Here is a 22,877-nt window from a genome sequence, read left to right as displayed (position 1 = left end):
ATTTGCTCTCAGGGAACATCAATCTTGCCACCGGAGGTCCTTCCCCATCATATACTCGGGTTTCCGGGAGAGCGCATCCGCCCTCGCATTCTGCTCTCCCGGCACATATTGGATCTTAAAGTTGAAGTTGGCAAAGAACTCTGCCCATCTTATCTGTCTCTGGCACAACACCCGTGCCGTACGCCTGCACTCCAAATTTTTGTGGTCAGTGCACACCAAAATTTGGTGCTTTGCCCCAATCAGGAAGTGCCTCCATTGTTTGAAAGCAGCGACGATCGAAAGCAATTCCTTATCATAGATGGTGTAGTTCTGCTCCGATTTGTTCAGTTTCCGCAAAAAAAGCACATGGCCACCACTCCCCCTTTCGATCTAGCTGCAGCAGCTCCGCCCCTATCGCCCATCCAACGCATCTGTCTCCACCAGTAGTGCTTGAGCAGGGTTGACGTGGATCAGTTGCTCCTCTGAAGCGAAAGCCCTCTTAAGCTTCTCCAACCCCTCTTGGGCCTCCTGCGTCCACTGAAACCTCTTCTTGACACTGAGACGGTCCGTTATGGGCGCCGTCAGTTTTGCGAAATCTTTGATGAATTTCCTGTAGAAATTGCTGAAACCCAGGAAATGCTGAACACCTTTCCTGGTCTTGGGGCTCTCCCATTCCACCACCGCCTTCACTTTCTCCGGATCCATGGACAAACCCTGGTCCAACAGCCGGTACCCCAGGAATTCAACTTCCTTTGCGTGGAACTGACATTTCCCCAGCTTGACCCACAAGCGATGCTCCTTAAGTTTGCTCAGGACCTGACACACGTCCTTCACATGCTGTTTCTCGTCTTCGGAGTACACGAGCAAGTCGTCCAAAAAGCAAACGCAGTTCTTGTACAGCAAAGGTCCTAGTACGTGGTGCATGAAGGCTTGGAAACAGTGACTTCTGCACTGCAAACCGAAGAGCATGACTAGATACTCAAACGCCCCCATCGGAGTGAACATGGTGGTCTTCCACTCATCCCCCTCTCGCACTCGGATGAGGTTGTATGCCCCCCGGAGGTCCAGTTTGGTGAAAATCTTCCCTTTCCGCACCCGGGCCAGAACATCGTCGATCTTCGGCATTGGGAAAGCCACCGGTTCCGTCAGGCTGTTCAGGATTCTAAAGTCCAGTACACACCTCCTTTCTTTAATCGATTTCTTGTCCACGAAGAACACGGGGCTCCCCCCTGCCGCCTTGGATTCCCTGATGAACCCCCTTCTTAGATTTTTCTCAATAAACTCCTTTAGGTCCTTGAGCTCTCCCTCCGACATGGAATAGGTCTTTCCCACCGGCAACGTGGCCCCCGGGACCAGGTTGATCTGACAATCATATGGTCGATGTGGCGGCAACGCGTCAGCCTCTTTCTCGCTGAACACCTCCTGTAGATCCCTGTAACACGACGGGATCTCGGTTATCCCCTCTCTTCATGCTGCTGCCCTCCTGCCCTCCCTTTGTTGAGGTTGCCCTTGAGCCAGTCAGTTCTCCATGTAGTGTGTCGAACCGAACGTCAGGGACCGTTGGTGCCAGGAAACCACTGGATCATGCAAAGCCAACCAGCTCATGCCCAATATGATAGGCGGACCCGCCAGTGTGGCCACATGAAAGACGATGACCTCGGAGTGGGTAGCCACCCACATTCGCATTGGAAGTGTTCGATGCATCACTTCACCTCCCAGCAGTTCTCTTCCATCAATTGTGGTCACTTGCAGCGGAAAATCCAAAGGCCTCAGGTTCAGTTGGTGCTGCGCTGCAAACTCCTTGCTAAAAAAGGACGCTGAAGCACCAGAATCAACTAGCACCAACTCCTCCACCTCCTGGCCATTTGGGAGTTCTAGGACCACCTTCAACACTATGCTTGTTTCGGGGTGCGCAAGCCGAGGACTTTCTGTGTTGCTCCCGTCTGGCTATTGCCCCGGTCCACCACCAGCCAGGCTTCTTCGTTTCCCGAAGGCTGGGCTTCCTCTGCCTCTGCCTGTTGGGTGGTCCCCACCATTCCCTGCCAGTTACGATGCTCTGGACACACTCTGGCAAAGTGTCCAGTCTTCTGACACACAAAACATCTTTTTGCCAGTCTTTTTTCTCCTTCACAAACGAACGTTGCCCTTTAAAACTCTCCTGAGCATGGGCTGTGCCTATCTCCATAGGCTCCTGCTCTTGTTGACGTTCTGAGGCAGCTGCAGGCATCTCAAGAATGCGGTCACCATGGAAACTCCACTCTCTGCCTTGCTTCCTTTCCCGCCATCTGGCTTCCTGTCTCAAACCCACCCCAAGAGCAGCCTTTGTTAATTCATCCATATTTTTATGTTGTGGCCCCCTTGCAAGCTCGTCCTTAATTTCTGGGTTAAGTCCATTTTTAAACAACGCTTGTACAGGTTCAGTCTCTAAATCCCAACCCAGTTTCTGCACGAGCATAGCAAATTCGGACCAGTAACTGCGTACCGTGGATCTGCCTTGTTTCAAAGCCAAAAGCTCCTCCTGCGTTTTGTCAATTAAACTTTGATCTGCATAGATAAATTCCATAGCTTGCCAAAACTTGGCCACATTTCTGAGGGCTTCATTATTTGAGGCTATTAACGGCCGGATCCAACTTCTAGCCCCTCCCGCCAGGTGTCTAATTATGTGAGCAACTTTCTGGGCATCGTTCCCAAACTTGGCCAATTCAAGCTCTAAAAAATATCTCATCTCGGTTTTGAAATCCAAGTAACTTTCCGGGTCGCCATGGAACCGTTCCACCCACACTGACTTGCCCCCATCTGCCGATAGCCCACCTGTGGGTTATCTCTGAGCAGCCCTGGCTTCTTCCAGACGGGCCTGCAAGTCGGACGATCTCTGTTCCAGAGCGACATTTCACTTTCTCAGCTCCAAGACCTCCCTCTCCATTCTGAGGCTTATTCCTTATTCCAGCAGCTTTCAAGCAGCAAATTGGGGACGCGGCATGCTGTAAGAGGTGTGTGCTGCCAAGCCGGCATAGATAAAAACTACAGGCTTAATACCAGTTACAATCTCTTTGATTTATTTACAAAGTTCAAAGAAACATCTCCAGTGCTTCAGAGCATGTCCGACCCTGTCGGCAAAGATGCCGCGTCTGGTTTCTTTTTACTTTTTCTTGCCCAACATGCAAGTCTGCGGAAACCACGCCTCTGATTTCCTCTGTTTACAGAATGACTAGTTGTGGGCTCATCCACCCCACTCTCTGCCTCCTCTTCGCTGTCAGACGACAGACTACTAATGATCTCTTTCGGCTCTCTATAAGTGCTGGTCTCTCCCCTTAGCTCTTTCCCCGTTTGCCTCTCCCTGACAATGCGTTCATTCCCATTCTTTGCTCTCGCATCTAAAGCTTTATAGACAATTTTATAATCACTTTACCTATTATGTGTTCAGTGGCCAAGGGGTCAATTCACTATGTGAGTGGGCTTGAGGGTTTCTGTCTGATGATGGGTTTGTGAAACAGGAGAGAGATTTTGCTGTTGCACGAATCACCCCACTGCCCAGCAGTCTCTCTGACCAAGTTGGTGGAAGTTGCCTTCAAAGTGCTGCTCATGAATCTCTCTCTTTCAGTTGTCCTCTTTTGATTGTCTCTGCAGAGGCAGGGCTCTCATGGGCGAAAATAATAAAGGACAGGTCTTTTACCTTACCTGTTTTGATTGTCTCTGTTACAGCAAAGAATGGAAAAGTCTTTTCTTTCCTAACCATAGAGGCTAAGTTAATTCAAAGGTTCAGGAGAGCTGAACTAAATATCTCTGATGTTTCTCTAGGGAGGCCCCATGCAAAGGAGCGCAGCACTCTGCTCTGGCTCTAAGAGTTTTCAGCTAGAGGAGGGGCTTTCAGCTGGCGCAGACTCAGAGCAGGTTCCACTGCACTACAATTCTTCAGCATCGTAGGGTAGCTTACCAATTTCTTTTTGCAGTTCATCATTTTTGTTGGCAAGATACAACAATTCCTCTGATACGTTTTGAGCTACAGCGAGTATTCCGAAGTCTAAAAGATTTGAAATAGTTTAAGGCATAAGAGTATCTGAAATAACAATCTGCAAATATTAAGAAACCATTTTAAAACATTTTAAAACATTTTAAGACCCATGCAATCCACTATCCTATTCTCATATTAAAAGAGGCTCATGAAGTATCTCTAATGTTCCCCTCCTATGTTCTCATTTTCTGCAGGGAATCACAGGGTCACAAACCAATTCCCCACTGAGTCACACAGTAAAGCCAAATATACAACGATTACTTTGCAGTTTTCTATTATGCTTTGTCCCCTTCATGGATCAGTGCCTTGCTGTGGCGAAGAGGCTTGAATAACTCAGAGAAGCTATGAGCTATGCCATGCGGGGCCACCCTGATGGACAGATCATAGTGGAGTGTTTTGACCAAACACGATCCACCTGGAGCAGAAACTGGCAAGCCACTCTAGTATCCCTGCCAAGAAAACCCCATGGAAAAAGACAACAGGCATATAAAAGTTATGACGCTGGAAGATGAGCCCCTCAGGTCGGAAGGCGTCGAACATGCCACTGGGGAAGAGCGGAGGACAAGTACAAGTAGATCCAGAGCTGATGAAGCGGCTGGGCTAAAGCCGAAAGGACATTCAGTTGCGGATATGCCTGGAAGTGAAAGGAAAGTCCAATGCTGTAAAGAAAAATATTGCATAGGAACCTGGAATGTAAGAACCATGAACCTGGGTAAGTTGGATGTGGTCAAAAGTGAGATGGCAAGAATAAATATTGACATCCTGGGCATGAGTGAACTAAAATGGATGGGAATGGGCAAATTCAGTTCGGATGACCATCATATCTACTACTGTGGGCAAGAAACCCACAAAAGAAATGGAGTGGCCCTCATAGTCAACAAAAGAGTGGCAAAAGCTGTACTGGGATGCAATCTCAAAAATGATAGAATGATCTCGATACAAATCCAAGACAGACCTTTTAACATAACAGTAATCCAAGTTTATGCACCAACTACTGCTACTGAAGAAACTGAAATTGATCAATTCTATGAAGACTTACAACACCTGCTAGAAATGACACCAAAGAAGGATGTTCTTCTCATTATAGGGGGTTGGAATGCTAAAGTAGGGAGTCAAGAGCTAAAAGGAACAACTGGCAAGTTTGGCCTTGGAGTTCAAAATGAAGCAGGGCAAAGGCTAATAGAGTTCTGCCAAGAGAATAAGTTGGTCATCACAAACACTCTTTTCCAACAACACAAGAGACAACTCTACACATGGACATCACCAGATGGTTAGCATCGAAATCAGATTGATTATATTCTCTGTAGCCAAAGATGGAGAAGCTTTATATACTCCGCAAAAACAAGACCTGGAGCTGACTGTGGCTCAGATCATCAGCTTCTTGTAGCAAAACTCAAGCTTAAACTGAAGAAAGTAGGAAAAACCATTGCGCCAGTAAGATACAATCCTAAATCAAATCCCTTATGAATACATAGTGGAAGTGAGGAACAGGTTTAAGGATTTAGATTTGGTGGACAGAGTGCCTGAAGAACTATGGATGGAGGCTCATAACATCATACAGGAGGCAGCAACGAAAACCATCCCAATGAAAAGGAAATGCAAGAAAGCAAAGTGGCTGTCCGAGGCCTTACAAATAGCGGGGGAGAGAAGGCAAGCAAAATGCAAGGGAGATAGTGAAAGATACAGGAAATTGAATGCAGATTTCAAAAAAAAATAGCAAGGAGAGACAAGAAGGCCTTCTTAAATGACCAATGCAAAGAAATAGAGGGAAACAATAGAATGGGAAAAACCAGAGATCTGTTCAAGAAAATTGGAGATATGAAAGGAACATTTCGTACAAAAATGACCATAATAAAGGACAAAAGTGGTAAGGACCTAACAGAAGCAGAAGACATCAAGAGGTGGCAAGAATACACAGAGAAATTACACCAGAAAGATATGGCTGTCTCGTACACCCCAGGTAGTGTGGTTGCTGACCTTGAGCCAGACATCCTGGAGAGTGAAGTCAAATGGGCCTTAGAAAGCACTGCTAATAGACACCCGGGTTAGCGCCATCGGTGAATGGCGGAGTTCCTCCGATCGGGGGAATGGGCTCCGTGGAAATTGGGTCTCCGTGGAATTGGCGAAGGTGGGGACCCGCTAGAAATCCCAGGCGGAGGGAGCCTGGGAATGTGGGGTTCGGCAGAGCACCTGGAGCGCCTCCCCTACTCACGGGGAACCCCATTTTGGGGCTCCGGAGCAAAGTGGGGTGAGCAGCGCGGTGCTGCGAACTGACTGCTACTTTCACGGAGGGAAGCCGCACAGCCATCGTCGGAGAGCGCTGACTTTTTCCTGTTGACAATTGGACTCTAAACAAGTACCCGTGAGTAAAAACGGAAAATTGGATCAAGAAATACTCGAATTAGGCTCCGAAGCGGGAAGGTTCAAAACAGGAAGTCCGCCTCCTGCTTTTTGTAAATAGACTGAAGCAAAAACCTTGCAATCTAATAGCCTGGAAAGTTGTTGTAAAGGTTGAAATTTCCTGCATTTACAACTAATAAAACCCCCTTGGAAGCAGGAGAAAAGGGGGGGATTGACTGTTTAAGCCTGCAGGAGAGGGAGTAAAGGAAAATAAGTTTCCATCGTCTCAAACCTGGGAACGGGGTGTCAGGACAGAAATTGCTGGAGACGTCCATTGATTGTAAGTGGAGCATTTTGACAGATAGTTAAAAAAGAGAAACAAACTGACTTCAATGCTGCCTTCTGCATTCTAAAGAAACAAAGTATTTGAAAATTGAAAGTAACTTTCTTTTGTTGGACATGTTTCAAAAAGATGGATACAAATAGAAATTGTGTCCCCTAGAGGGAGCTTGTCAACTTGTTGCTGCAGTTTACTTGGAGACCTCACAGCTGCGAGATTGGGATCGTGGGACCAGTCGTTTGACCTTGAATAGAAATGTGTTGGGAGGAAGTTTTGGTGTCTGCTTTTTGCAAGTGTCAGGACTGCCGCTAGGTCCCAGCTCACAGAGGACCAACGCCCAGTGGATATTATATACAAAAGTCTTTATTGAAGTTTAGTTTCCATTTCCAAGCTCTGGGCGCGCAGCCCCACGTCTTAACGCTAGACCGGCTAAGTCCCCTCTGACTCACTGCTCCACCCACACCAGTTTAAGATTCTAGCCCGGCTCCACCTCTTGCGCTGCTCTTTCCTGCGTTGGGTCCTTCTGCCCTCTGGGGTTCCCTCCTTCCTGGACTCCTCTGACGCGGAGCCTCCTGAGTCTTGCCCCTCCCTCCGGCGGGCTTTAGGACCTGGCTCCCTTCCCGGGCTCCCCGCTGTGCCGCGCTCCTGTACATTTGAACTTGGCGCACGCGCCCAGCCGGTGACTTTCCTTCTGACCGTTTCCCCGCTTCCTGATGTGGGTGTTGCCAAACCTGACTCCTCTCCTCCCTCTGGTGGTGAGGACACTGGTCCCGACTCCTGGGACTCCCCCTCCCCACTGCGCTCTGGTGGAGACGCTGGCCCTGATCTCCAGCTGCTGTTCAGGGACTCCCCGCTGGCCCCTCCCTCTTGAGGTTTCTCCCTTGGAATCTCCCTTGCTCTGGCCACCGGCGCTCCCTTCTGTGAGTCCTCCGATTCGCTAGAGAGGCTTGTGGAATAACTCTGGCCACTGTCACTGCCTGCGCCCCCCTCGTACTCCTCCTCCTCACTCTCCATTTGCTCCCCCTCCTGTGTCTCTCCTTCTGAACCCCTGACAGCAAGACAAATGCTTTGCTGGAGCAGTTGCATGAGAAGATGGATTTGATGGATGAGAAGCTGGATTTGATGACTGCTGTAGTCAGTGAATACGGATTAACAGGAAATACGGGCATAGAAATTATACAGCGACCAACTCAGGAAACTGGTTTGACTGGGCAAGTGCAAGGGCAGATGAAGATGGAGGAGGCTGTGATCGCACCCCAAGCAACACAAATGGAGAGATCCGAAGCCCTGCAGGAGCATAAGCCGCTGTTTTGGAAGATTGAATTTGGAGTGGGCCTGGGAGAGCCTGGAGTTAAGGAGGCTCTTAACTTTGGTGGGACTTGGAAACATGCTGATAACTATTTTTTGGATAGCTACTTTCTGGATTACAATGATGATGGCGGGGAGTGGGACTGTGGGGAATGGGCTAGTCTGATGAAGGAAGACGGAGATAACTATCGGTTGGAATCCCCCAGAAACCTACTCCTCAAGGAGAAAGGGAAGAAATTAAGAAGGAACCCTCAAAAGATAAGGAAAAGTGTAAGCATAAACAACAAGAAGGAAATCTGCAGAAAGGGCATAGAAGAGACTTAAGGGCCTCGGACATAAGATCACCAGGTTGATGGACTGGATGGAATGGACAGTAAGGACTGACATAACCCGAGACCAGAAAGAAGGGACGTTGGATAAAAATTAGAAAAAAGTCTATAAAAGGAAAATTTTCTTTTTATTTTTGGAATTAGTGTAAAACTAATGAAATATTAGGGGAAATGTTGGAATGGAATTATCTGGCTTTAGTAGAAAGGATATAAGGAGTTATGTATAAATATGTTTTAGAATTTGAACTTTAAGGTTTTCTTTTTATGGTAAGATAAGGTTAAATAAATTAAGGTAAATTGAATAACAGATTATGGTAAAAGATGGAAAGGATTTGTTGAGTTAACTAATAGGTTAGACTATCAAGATAAACTATCTAAATAAGAATTGAGAAAGATGGAAAGAATTTGCTGAAACAACGAATTAAGTCAGAATACAAAAAGGGAGGTGTGAGGAGGTCAAGAAATAAGCAAATGAAAAGATGTAATATGGGATTTGTTTTTTGTGTTTTTTGTGTTTTTTTCTTGTTGTGATGTTGTTATACTGCTGTTTATTCTTTCTTTTATGTATTTGTTTTTTTCTTATTTTTTGTCTTTTTTCTTTTATTATTGAAATTCTGAATAAATATCATTTTTTTAAAAAGAAGAAAACACTGCTAATAATAAGGCCAGTGGAAGTGATGATACTCCAGCTGAACTATTTAAAATTTTAAAAGATGATGCTGTTAAGGTGCTATACTCAATATGCCAGCAAGATTGGAAAACTCAGCAGTGGCCAGAGGATTGGAGAAGATCAGTCTATATCCCCATCCTAAAGAAGGGCAGTGCCAAAGAATGCTCCAGCTACAGGACAATTGCACTCATTTCACACGCTAGCAAGGTTATGCTTAAAATTCTACAAGACAGGCTTAAGCTGTATGTGGACAGAGAACTCCCAGAATTGCAAGCTGGATTTTGAAGGGACAGAGGAACCAGAGACCAAATTGCAAACATGCGCTGGATTATGGAGAAAGCTAGAGAGTTCCAGAAAGACATCTACTTCTGCTTCATAGACTATGCAAAAGTCTTTGACTGTGTCGACCACAGCAAACTATGGCAAGTTCTTAAAGAAATGGGAGTGCCTGATCACCTCATCTGTCTCCTGAGAAATCTCTATGTGGGACAAGAAGCTACAGTTAGAACTGGATATGGAACAACTGATTGGTTCAAAATTGGGAAAGGAGTACAACAAGGCTGTATATTGTCTCCCTGCTTATTTAACTTATATGCAGAAATCATCATGCGAAAGGCTGGGCTGGATGAATCCCAAACCAGAATTAAGATCTCAGATATGCAGATGACACAACCTTGATGGCAGAAAGTGAGGAGGAATTAAAGAACCTTTTAATGAGGGTGAAAGAGGAGAGCACAAAATATGGTCTGAAGCTCAGCATCAAAAAAACGAGGATCATGGCCACTGGGCCCATCACCTACTGGCAAATAGAAGGGGAAGAAATGGAAGCAGTGAGAGATTTTACTTTCTTGGGCTCCATGATCACTGCAGATGGTGACAGCAGTTACGAAATTAAAAGAAGCCTGCTTCTTGGGAGAAAAGCAATGACAAACCTAGACAGCATCTTAAAAAGCAGAGACATCACCTTGCCATAGTAAAAGCTATGGTTTTCCCAGTAGTGATGTATGGAAGTGAGAGCTGGACCATCAAGAAGGCTGATCGCCGAAGACTCTTGAGAGTCCCATGGACTGCAAGAAGATCAAACCAATCCATTCTTAAGGAAATCAGCCCTGAGTGCAGTGCTCACTTGAAGGACAGATCCTGAAGCTTAGACTCCAATACTTTGGCCACCTCATGAGAAGAGAAGACTCCCTGGAAAAGACCCTGAGGTTGGGAAAGATGGAGGGCACAAGGAGAAGGGGACGACAGTGTACGAGATGGCTGGACAGTGTTCTTGAAGCTACAAACATGGGTTTGACCAAACTGCGGGAGGCAGTGAAAGATAGGAGTGCCTGGCGTGTTCTGGTCCATGGGGTCATGAAGATTCAGACATGACTAAACGACTAAACAACAACAACAACATTATGCTTTGTGAGATCTAAGAAAAGAGAGGTGCCAAAACTCTTTTTCTGATGAATACTGGGTTGCATTCCACATAATTCTAAGGAGGACATTATGTCAGTGCAGGAATTTCTCCTTGTGCAATGCAATCTTCAGCCCCTTTCCCTCCAATCTGTTCCCCACCCTGCAGAGCAGCTTTCGTGATGGCATGCAGGGAGATGGGGGGGGGGCAAAGTTCCCTTGTGCTAGTGCTAAAAGCTTGCAGTAGCACAAATCTTGCAATAGAACAAACATTGTGAATTACAGTTTGATGGGGAAGGACAGCATTTCTAGTGGGGGGATGTGAGAATTCCTGCTGAGCAATGAAACGTGATAAACTCTGTTGGGTGATGAGTTTCATTGAATAAATGTATTGCTTACACAATATGAATCCCAAAGTGAACTACAGGAATTGAAGCCTGTTTAAATTAAACAGGGTCTAGCAAAAATGAGGATGTGCATAAAAAAATGCTTACCATCCTTGTCTTCATGGATTGTATCAAGCCCAACAACAAAGGTCCGAATGATATCCATTGCCATTCGAAACTCCGCTTTTCTTTTTAGTTCCTTTTGATCTAAGGATGAAGTAGGTAGAAAAGAAATGATTAAATTGTCTGATTAACTGGGGGAGGGGATACTTGGTTTCAAACTGCTTTTAATATTCAATTTAAATTGCTGACTTGTAACGCAGATAAGAAATCAAATCAACAAAACCATGGCTATGACATTTATTATTATTTTCTGCTCTCAGCCCTTGACAGCGGCTGCCCTGCTGATCTGAAGTCCTGTTTCAATTTGGCCTGTTTCTTCTGTCATTAGATGGTTTGGCCTCCCTTTGAGAGCTTTGGATTTTTGGTTGTCTAGATACATCTGTCCTCTTTTCCCTACAGTCTTGCATTTGCCAGGCTGCCTCATGCTCTGCCACATGCTTAAAATATGCAAATTCTTGGATCATTTGATTCCCCCCCCCCCCGAGCTTTGCTTACTTTAAAGTGCCCTTTAAAAATGAATTAGGTGTTCAAATAGGTCAAGGGCTCATCTATCCAATGCTATTTTTCTAGAAAAAGAGGCACTGGAGCTCAGCATGAATGCCTCCCTTCTTCTCTTAGATTGGGACGGAGCCCACCTGAGAGGGCCTGGAACTGAGTCCTGATGAGTTCCGGCTGAAAAAGGCCCTGCATATATCTAGATATTTAGGTAGGCTCTGGACCCACCCACTTTGGCCATGGCCTTTTCCTTTGCAGCCTGTTGCCCCCAGCACTTTCCTTCAGGGGACTGGAGCCCTAGCAGAGGGCAGGGTGGAGAGGATCAGGAATTGGTCCTGCGGCGACGCAATGGCACTCTTTCTCCCCCTGGCACCGCTGTGCCAGACTCAGTTTCCCTTCCCTTAGGTGAATTCCCCTAATGGAGAATGAATCACGAGCAACTGTGGCTTTTACTTTTGGGAAAACAGGTTGCAAACAAACTTTATTACAACAGATGTAAACAAGGAGTTTTGGTTCTTCTTCCACAGAAATGTAACAAACAGTGAGGTTATTAACTGCGTGATGCTGATGCTTTTTATTAAAACATATACTGTTTCAAGTTATAGGCTGTATGCTATGCAGGCTTAAGGTTACTTCCTTTTACACATCTTTCATAGATCAGACTTCTCCACACACATTTCAGGAAATTAGGATTTTAACTGGACTGTTTCCTTACAGACCCTCAAATCCTCCTTAGCCTTGGAATCACTATTGCCCTTTCCAGTCAGAGTATCCCCTCTGAGGACCCTTTTTTCCTGTAAACAGCTTGTGTGACTGTGTCTTGTCTATTTTAACAGAGTTCTGCAATTCAGAACCTTAGAGCTTATACTGAGAGTTCTCAGCTCTCTTCAGCTCTACCACCTGTCAGAACAAACTCTCCTAACAGAATCCAACTCACAGACTGAATTCCTCTCTCCCACTCCCTCACTCCACTCCACTCCAATTGCCTCCCTTGGATTGCTGGCCAATCAGGTGCTGTTGTTAGTTAAGTGTTTGCTGGCAGGTGGGGGGGGACACTAGATGACTCAACCTGCTCAGAAAAGAAACGTTTCCATCACAGGACTTTCCCACAAGCAAATGAGGATTAGTTGGGAAAGGGAATTGTCCAGGGTGTCCCAGGGACTTGTGTTATCCTGTGCTTCTGTTCCAAGTGCTGGAACTCACTTATTCAGGGAGATCAAAACAGTGCCATTGCTCTCAGTGGGTGACAGCTGTAACTCACCCCCAGAAATCAAAGAGAGATGAAAGGGGTAAATGAAAGATGGATCCTGCCATCTCGTTTTGGAAATGCTATTGACATTTAAGCAAAGCACATGACATTAGTTGCAAAGTATGCTAATTATGTACTTACATAGAAGGAAAAGCAGCAGTGTCATGGCAGTGAGGATGAAAATCTCAAGTATTATATATCTTTCACCCGTTGGAGATTCTAAGAAGGTAACCATGTCTTGAAAAACAGATGCTTGAAGAAAGAAAATTATGATTTAGCCATCAGTAGCCAACAGTGTTCTTGAAGCTACCAACATGAGTTTGACCAAACTGCGGGAGGCAGTGGGAGACAGGAGTGCCTGGCGTGCTCTGGTCCATGGGGTTACAAAGAGTCAGACACGACTAAACGACTAAACAGCAATAAGCCAACATACCATTGCCACTCCAGGAAAAAGGGTTTCCATATGCTGTGGTAGCCATCAGGCAGAGACAGTCAACTGTTCAAGAGGTGGTAATCTGGGTGGTTGAGCAGGTGGAGGGAGGAAGGGGAGATACCTTGCTGCTTGAGGAAACTTTTCTGACCAATGTCTGGATCAGAAGACCGTAGCCTTTGATACTAAAGGACTTTCTGCCCACTAGGCAAATGACAAGATGCTCCCTCCAAACACATAATTCCACATACAGAAGCTGGGCTGGACTGGCCATTGGCTGATATTTTGATGCTGCTGATGGGGCAGCAGACTAACTGAGGAGGTGCAGTGCAGCTTGTGTGGTCTACCCATCTCTACCCACCACAGCACCTGCTACCTGAGGCAACTGCCTCATTCTTCCTAATGGTAGAGCCATTTCTGGCTGCACACAGTAAAGGAACACCACAGTCAGCAGCAAAAAGTGTGCTGAATCCTGGGGTTTCTATGGGGCTTAGTGGATCTCTGGCACCCAAAGAGCTCTGTGTGCTTTTCTCTGCACTCCTCCCTAGCACAACCTGACTGGTTCCACTCCCTGCCTGTCTCTCCATCAACTTCCCTTTCCCATGCATTCCTCTACTTTATGAGAAACCTCATCCCATATGACTGTGCTGTATACAGACCATGAGTTTCAGTTGTTGGTGGTGTTGCTGCTGCTGCTGCTGAATCCTTTCTGGATGCTTCATCAATTCCAGACTTTTCCATCCTCTCAGTTGCATCTGTGAAACAATAAGCTATTATAACGACTATGAACACATTGGTTGGATGGTGGGTATTTTCCCTTCCAAGTCTCTTGTCAAGCATGAAGAAATTAGATTTATTGAAAATAATTTTAATTATTTTAAAAAAGTGTATTGGCAATAAGTAATATGAATTTGAAATATGGAACAGACGGGAAGTTGGGTCTTTAGTGTTAAGACCAATAGATGTTTTATTGTTTGCCAAGAAAATTATGTGTCTATGGTTATTTTTGTAATTTGTGTGTAATTTGGTATTCGTGTTTTTTTGTGTGTTTTTTTCCTTGTTGTATAAATAAATAAATTTTTTTAAAAAGCATGAAATCTCACAAAATTTGCTTTTATTCTCCTGCACTTAATCTCCCTATTACAGGAATATAATTTTTAAAATAGATGCACATCTACAAATGTCAAGGATTTCATCAGTACTAAGTTGAAATGGACAACAACATCAGGCCAAAAATATGTCTCAATGAGGCATTTCCAACATTAAACTTTGGCATCTATCAGTATTAGACAATCATTTCCTGTAAAGACATTGTTGAGTCCAATATAACTGAAATGTCTTTCTTTTTCTTTTGCTGGATCAGTCTCCATCTTATACCCAAAAGATGTTCCATATGGATTCAAAGGTATTGCAAAAATGTTTTAGATAATATAGCATTCTCATTATATTCTTCTCTAAGCTCCTGGATATCTAGTTTATGGAACTTCAGCAAGCATTTACAAAGAACAGTTATGGGTTTGATTCATATGTTCTCTCTATATTTATTTTAGGGGGTAAACCAAATTTGGGACAATCTTCTTTGTGGAAGAAATGGGTTGATTGTGATATCTGTACATTAAATCAGCTGATAAGATCAGATGGAGAATTCTTGGTTCTGTTTATATTGGAGCTGAAATCTCAGTTACTTGGTGTGTGCTGAAAAGAAATATCTTGCTTCATAACATTTATTGGTGTCTATTTATAGACTATCTGCTTTGAGTGCTTTGGTATCTATTGAATATCTGGAGGAAATAATACGATTTTCCCATAGATATCTGGTTGGCCATGGAGTGGTCAGGATACAGTACTGGATGGACTTTTCACATGATCTAGCACTCAGACTCTTCTTATGATTCCAAAAATCAATTGAAAGCAGGGGCCTTCCAGGTCTCTCCATTTGCCCCGCCTGTCTGTCAATCAATGTCATATGATGTCACTATTACTTACTGTGCCAAATTACCATGCCTAAAGGTCCAAATGCCTTTCATTTTTGTGTTTGTCTCTTTTCCAGCAGCAACCAGAGCTGTTTTCATTAAGATACCAGCCCTCAGGCTGAAAGTGGCTTCCCCACAATACATTACCAGATGTTCACCACTTAATAGATTCTAAGGAGGGGAGACTACCCGTAACTTATTTTAAAATGGTGGGAAACTTTAACTTGCTTGATATATGGAGATTTAAACACCCACTGGATAGAGAACTTACTTTTTTTCAGAACCAAAGCAATCTGCTGGACAAACCAACTTGATATGGATATCTAATGAACTATCATTGAGAAGAAAAAAGGAGAGATACCATCAAGGACATGTTCGGATCACAAACCAGTATTAGAGAAATTGAAAGGTGAAAAAAACCACACACATTTAGGTGGAGATTAAATGATGGACTTCTTGATAGCCAAACAATTTTACACAAAGCTGAAAAAGCTTTGAAAGACTATTTTGAGTTAAACTTAAATCAAGGAGTGGATCTGAAGGTTGTCTGGGATTCAAGTAAAGCGGTAATGTGGGGGTTTTGATCCAACAAAATGCTTTCCAAAAAAAGATGAGAGAACAAAAACAAACAAACAAATGAGAACTGCTGGAAGAATTGATTAAAAATAAAAAAGAATTGATCAAAAAACCAAGAAAAGATTCAGTAAAGCAAACCATAAAAATGTTATAAACACAATATTTGATGTTAGTAAATCAAGAAATTGAATAGAAGATTAAAATGCTATGGCGGAAATTTTTTTATTTTGCCAGCCAGCCACACAACCTGCTGGCATGGCAGCTAAAGAAAAAACAAGACATGAACTTAATAAATAAATGAAATATAGAAGGGAAAGTTTTAGATAACACAAAACACATAAGAAAGCAATTTGTAAGGTATAATTCAGAACTGTACTGAGCCGGCATAAATAATATTGAAGAATATTTAAAGCAGAATAACTTGCCAAAAATTCCAAAAGAGAAACCTAATTCATTTAATGCACCTATACTTATGATGGAGTTACAACAGGCAATTCATCAAGCCAAAATGGGCAAAACACAGAGGCCAGATGGGTTACCAGCAAAGTACTATAAGAAACTACAAGATTATCTAGCACAACCACTAAAGATGTAACTAATGAGATATTAAATATAGGGGAAAGTGCCATGTTCTTGGAAAGATGCTTACATTACACTGATTCCGAAACAAGACACAGATTTATTATGTGTCAAAAATTATAGGCTGGTCTTGGAAATGGCAGTGCGGATTCGATTGCTCTGAAAGGGACTATCGGTCTGAGGCTGGCAGGGGTAAGAGGGGAGAATGCCAGGGCTAGGCACCCCGCCCTGAAAGCCTCACTCTGGCAGAAGCACCAATCTCCTGCTGCCCTCCTGGAAACCTTGCCAGAAGGCAGTTGGGGGGGGGGGAGTGCAGTTGAGAGTGCTCACAGCTTTAACACAACCCTACGAGGTATTTTTGGCATGCATATCTGTGGTATGAGAAGGTTAAAATACATAGAGCTTTCTTAAATCATGTCGTAAGAAAATCGGTTTATGAGGTATGGGAAAAATATAGAAATCTACCAGAACAAAAAACACCATGGTGGCTCTCACCACTAGAAGTGATACCCTTAAAAAATTAAATATGAGAAATGACTGGGGAACGTATAAAGAGCTGTTAATGGAAGTAGAATTCCAATTGAAATTGAAGATGTTTGAGGACATAAGAGAATTACTAACTGACTGATTTCAACACCATCAACTAAATTATATATTCAAGATGGACAAAAAGAATGGCTTTTCTAATGGAACCTCTAAAATTGAAAAAGAGCTGTTGGAGAACAAAACAAATTTACTCTCAAGAACGTATAAATTAATACTAGAATGGTATACAAAAGATGATCAGGATAAATCAGCAATGATACACTGGGTGAAAGATTTTGGGTATAATATACAACTTGCAGCATGGGAGAACTTAGGGAATTGGAATTTAAAATTCACAGCATGTTGCACGCTGAAAGGAAATTATACAAAAATGAAGTATCTGTGTATCTGAAGAAGTGTGCATGCACACGAAAGCTCATACCAAGAACTGACTTAGTTGGTCTTTAAGGTGCTACTGGAAGGAACTTTTTTTGTTTTATACAAAAATGATATATTGTTGGTATTTAACTCCCAGTCAATTAGCAAAGATGTATAAATCAGGGTCAAATATATGCTGGAAATGTAAGGAAAAAGAAGGCACCTTTTATCAAATGTGGTGGACATGTAAGGTAGTAAAAGAATTTTGGGAAATTATAGTTAATGAATTGGGGGGGAGTTTAATTCCCCCCCCTAAAAAACCCTCAAATACTTTCTGTTAGGAATTCTAGGCGCCAAAATTCCAAAGGAGCAGAAAAGACTATGTACATGACCACGGCTGCACAGATGTTATTGGCCGAGAGATGGAAAGAAGATGAAGTCCCTACCAGAGAAGAATGGCAGATAAATTTGGTGGATTATGCCGAAATGGCAAAAAAGAACAAAAGAATCAGAAATCAGGAAAATTTTAAGGAATGGGGAAAGTTTATAACCTATCTTTAAAACCATTGTAAACAGCTAAAATTCTTAGTGTGGTTGGAATACCACTTGTAGTTTAATGGAGAATTTTGGACATAATAGAAATGTAAAATATTTTGATTATTATAAAAGATGCAGGAGGAAATGACCCACAAAGGGGAGGAGGGAAGTCCAGGAGATTCTTTGGAATCTTGTTTCTATATTGTATGTTGATATGTGATTGTAAAATTTTACTTTGAAAAACCAAATAAATAAATTTACAAAAGAAACAGAAAATAAACTTTGGAGACCACAAGTTGGACCTGGAAAAGAAGCAGACGGAAGCTGTGCATTTCTTGCACATTCCTCTACTTTATGAGAAACCTCATCCCATATGACTGTGCTGTATACAGACCATCAGTTATAGTTGCTGATGGTGCTGCTGCCGATAGTGTTGTAGGCTCTGCGGGCGCTGGCTCTGCGGGCGCTGGCTCCTCCATCCTCTCCTCCATCCTCTCAGCTAGAATAAGACAACAACAAATGGAAAACAAGATTATTGTGAAGTGGCATCAGTATTAGACCATCCTTTCCCGTAAAGAAATTGTTGAGTCCAATATAACTGAAACGTCTTTCTTTTTCTTTTGCTGGATAAATCTCAGTTTAAACCAAAAGAGATGTTCCACATGGATTCCAAGGCATTTTTAAATTTTTTAGGTAATATAGCACATTCTCATTTTGCATCCTATTCCTCTCTAAACTCCTGGGCATCTAGTTTACAGGACTCCAGTAAGATGTTCACCATTTAATAGATAATGTGGGACCTATGAGGTCTTCAGATGTTCCTGGGTGCCAAATTCCTCCATCACAGGCCTCATGGTCAACGTTTGGGGGTCACGGGAATTGCAGACCAATAACATCTGGAGGGCCATTTGTCCCCCCCCCCCTTGATGGAAAGTATATGCATTTAATTATATCTCTATCTCCTGATCATCATTAAAGAAGAGGAGGAGGAGGAGGAGGAGTTTGGACTTGATATCCCGCCTTTCACTCCCCTTAAGGAGTCTCAAAGTGGCTAACAATCCCCTTTCTCTTCCTCCCCCACAACAAACACTCTGTGAGGTGAGTGAGGCTGAGAGACTTCAGAGAAGTGTGACTAGCCCAAGGTCACCCAGCTGCTGCAAGTGGAGGAGCGGGGATGCAAACCCGGTTCACCAGATTACGAGTCCACCGCTCTTAACCATTACACCACACCTATCAAACACCTGACTGCATGGGGGAAGCAAGGAGGAAGCAGTTGACTGGGAACAAGGAAAGTAACCTTACATTGACTGAACTGCATAGATAAAGAATGCAAATGAAGGCTCACGCCCACATGTGTCGACTCCTAGGTCAGATCAAAGGATCGGAATTGAATTACATCATGAATTACATCTGTTGCCAGCTTGGCATGAGACCTACACCCTGGACTATATAAGGGCCAGCAGCTGAAGGAGACAGGGAGATCTTGATACATTGTTCTATGCTCCATTCCAGAATGTGAAGAGACAACCACCTGCCAGTCTGAAGTGTCCCAGATAAGCCTTCGAGATCTCCATCGGCTGGAGAGACATGAAGAACTAAACCTATTCTTGACCGTGGTTAAGAAAGTGAAATACCTGGGGATAAATATGACAGCTAAAAATGGGAACTTATTTAAAGATAACTCGAAAAATGCTGGATGGAAGTGAAAAAAAGATTTAGAAATCTGGCCAAATTTAAAGCTTTCCTTGTTGGGTCGAATTGCAGCTATAAAAATGAATGTATTGCCTAGAATGTTGTTTTTGTTTCAAACGTTACAAATTGTGGACAAGATGGATCGTTTCAAGAAGTGGCAGAAAGATATTTCTAGATTTGTCTGGCAGGGCAAGAAGCCCAGAATAAAATTCAAGATATTAAATGATGTAAAGGAAAGGGGTGGATTTGCCCTGCCAGACTTTAAACTTTTGATGAATCAGCAGCATTCTGCTGGTTGAAAGACTGGCTGCTTCTTGAGAACACAGACATTTTGGATTTAGAAGGTTTTAACAATGTTTTTGGATGGCATGCATATTTGTGATACGACAAGGTTAAAGCACATAAAGCATTCAAAAACCATATTGTCAGGAAAGCATTGTTTAATGTTTGGATAAGATATAAGGATTTATTGGAAAATAAAGCCCCAAGGTGGTTGTCACCAATGGAAGCAAAAGCTCAGAAAAAGCTCAACATGGAGGCCAAATGGCCGAAATATTGGGAAATTTTGGAATAAGAAGGCGATAGATTGAAACTGCAGAGTTTTGAGAAATTAAAAAACAAAGTGCAAGATTGGCTTCATTATTACCAGATAATGGAGGCATATAATTTGGACAAGAAAATTGGCTTCCAGGTGGAAAAATCAAAATTAGAAACAGAACTGTTAGAACCTAAAACTAAGATTTTGTCAAAGATGTATAACTTGCTGTTGAAACGGTGAAATCTGCTATGATTAAATGGGCACAAGATGTTGGACATAATATTATGTTTGCTGACTGGGAACAGTTATGGACCACAGGTATGAGGTTTACGGCATGTAATGCCTTAAGAGAGAATATTATGAAAATGATTTACAGGTGGTACATGACACCAGTCAAGCTTGCAAAAATTTATCATTTGCCCAATAATAAATGTTGGAAATGCAAAGAAAATGAAGGTACATTCTTTCAACTTTGGTGGACGTGCCCAAGGATTAAGGCTTTCTGGGAAATGATTTATAATGAAATGAAAAAGGTATTTAAATATACCTTCCTGAAGAAACCAGAGGCCTTTCTCCTGGGCATGGTCGGCCAATTGGTGCCAAAGAAGGATAGAACTTTCTTTATGTATGCTACAACAGCAGCAAGAATGCTCATTGCAAAGTACTGGAAGACACAGGATCTACCCACTCTGGAAGAATGGCAGATGAAGGTGATGGACTATATGGGATTGGCAGAAATGACTGGCAGAATCCGAGACCAGGGAGAAGAGTCGGCGGAAGAAGATTGGAAGAAATTTAAAGACTATTTACAGAAATATTGCAAAATTAATGAATGTTAGAATGATGTCGGATAGAAATTAAGTGGTTTCCAGCTGTAATGCTTTAAGAGAATATGGAAAAAAAGGTTTAGAAAAAGGTTAAAATTTATTGATAAGGATTTGCTGAACTAACAGTTTGAATTGGAATACAAAAAAGGGAGGTACGAAGAGGTCTGGGAAATAAGTTAATGGAAAATAAGTAATGGAAACTTTGTGTGTTTTTAATTATTTTCATTTTTGTATTTTTGTTATTTTTTCTTTTTTTTCTTTTTGACTTTTATTGTATTACTATTGAAAACTTTAATAAATATTCCTTTTTAAAAAAAAAAAGAACTAAGCCTATTCTAAGGTATTTTGCTTATTGGTTATATTGCTAGCTTTGTAGTTTAGTCCAGTTGCTGTTGGCTTTATATTAGACTCCATTCTAGGTTGCTGATCAATTTCTTTCCTGATGTTTACCAATTAATAAGAGTTTATCTCTAACTAAGACTCTGTCAATTCTCTGTTCAGTGGAATCCAAAGAACCTGTTGCTTGCCTGGTGGTTGCTATTGGCCAAACAGCCAGTAAGGGGACACTGGCAAGACAGCACCTGTGCACATCCTTATAATGTACCACCACTCAGTTTCATTGGATGACCCTGAGGTCTAGTATTTGAAAAAGAAAAACCATCTGCAGTTTATAAAAGCTCCCTATCATTTTCCCTCTTGGTGACCTTTCGGCCCTGGAATGATTCCCTGCAAATATCATAGCTTGTAAGGAAAGTGTTACACCCCTCAGACCTCTTTCTGTTCTGTTTGGATACCTTGGTGTTGTCATGAAACAACCTTTTCTCTAATTTCTTCTTAAGGTTGTTTCATCCTTCCACTGGCTACGAACCACCTCCCTTGTGATGTCAGGCATTCCAGAACTCCTCCCCTTTAGGCTATACCATTTCCTGATTGGCTGCTCATTTTATCCAATCAGCATTCCACATAAAGCATAAACCCAGGCAAATGTTGGTTTCAGAGTTGATATCCTACTTTCCCCCCAAAAAGTTATTAGTTTTTTTTTTTATTTAGGCCAGGTACATACTTTACCTTCAAAGCATATTCCCCAGAAGAATCCTTACTCCTCATAAACTCTGCTAGTAATATTGGAAAGCTTCCTATCTCAACACTTGTACCAGGAAATATGGCAAAGTGCATTAGTGTAAATCTTCATTTGCAAAGTTAAAGCACAAAGAAAAGGAACAGAAACAGTCAAATTTCAACATTTTTGGTCTACCTTTATTGAATGTATCATCATCAAAACATATATGCCACCAGTGCTATTGTTCCAGAAAAAAGGGTACCAGAACTCACCATGAACACCTCCCTTGCTCTCTTATGATGGTGTCCACCTGAGAGGTGTCAGAACTGAGGTCGAGTGAGTTCCAGATGCAAAAAAGCCCTGCATGCAACTGACCTTCAACCAATGGCAACTCATCGAGAACTGTACTTGGAAAGAAAGATAGATCTGCACAAACTCTGAATCAGTCTCATATGCTAGAAACCCCTCATGTATACTTGTTTCTCTTATTGTTTATTATGTTTTTGTATGTTTATATGTCAGTACCAATAAAAATATTGTTCTAAAATGTTTTCTGTCATTTAAATCCTGTCCTTCTAAATAATACCTGGAAAAATATGGTATTTATTATTCCATAACAGATGATAGTTAAGAGCTAAGGTGGTTCCAGTGGCGGGCACCTGGTGCCCCCCAGAATTCGGCGCCCGGGTGCACAGCACACCTTTCACACCCAAGTAAAGATGGCCCTGGCTATAACAGGGTCTTGATTTTGGACATTAAAGTAATTAAAGAAAGGGATCTATATTTCTTGGAAGGTGTCTCTTTGTGTTATGCCTTTAATTGCCCTCCTGTGTTTCATGAGACACTCATCACTCATTTGCTCTATCCGAGAGAGAGAGAGAGAGAGAGAGAGAGAGAGAGAGAGAGAGAGAGATGGGTGTTGTGAAGGAGTAATTGTGGTGATAGAAAGCCCGAGTGGGGTGGCCAGTGAGTTGGCAAAGGAGGCAGGATTCTGAGCGCAGTGGGACTGCTCCACCTGCAATCCTCCTGGCCAGCCCTGCCCTGCCCTGCCCAGCCTGCCAGTGGGGGCGTCAGCATGGTTGCCGCTTTCTTTGAAAGCACAGTGGCTGCTGCTGCTCCAGCCCTCCTCC

General features: G+C 42.9%; 1 protein-coding gene across 6 annotated transcripts in view; it reads right to left on the bottom strand.

The window, feature by feature from the left end:
* LOC310852789 (CD209 antigen-like protein 2) overlaps window positions 1–22,054 on the bottom strand; it is a 49,517-nt gene extending 27,463 nt beyond the window's left edge. For 3 of the 6 annotated variants that reach the window (XM_083756805.1, XM_083756806.1, XM_083756804.1), the window contains exons 1-5: window positions 18,025–18,112; window positions 13,722–13,817; window positions 12,774–12,884; window positions 10,874–10,972; window positions 3,914–4,000 (exon numbers count right to left, since the gene is read on the bottom strand). In XM_083756805.1, coding sequence (XP_083612931.1) covers window positions 3,914–4,000; window positions 10,874–10,972; window positions 12,774–12,884; window positions 13,722–13,817; window positions 18,025–18,109 — 478 coding nt within the window. In that variant the 5' untranslated portion in view covers window positions 18,110–18,112. Of the gene's footprint in view, window positions 1–3,913; window positions 4,001–10,873; window positions 10,973–12,773; window positions 12,885–13,721; window positions 13,818–18,024; window positions 18,130–21,481; window positions 21,579–22,026 lie in introns of those variants that run through there. The other 3 variants (XM_083756803.1, XM_083756802.1, XM_083756807.1) reach the window with 3 other exon arrangements.
* Between the last annotated feature and the right edge of the window lie 823 nt (window positions 22,055–22,877).

This window comes from Podarcis gaigeae (genome assembly GCF_964106915.1).
Source record: "Podarcis gaigeae genome assembly, chromosome: 9".
In the NCBI taxonomy this organism is placed as follows: domain Eukaryota; kingdom Metazoa; phylum Chordata; class Lepidosauria; order Squamata; family Lacertidae; genus Podarcis; species Podarcis gaigeae.
The sequence above is the reverse complement of the archived record's forward strand: the minus strand, read 5'-3'. Positions and strand labels throughout refer to the sequence as shown.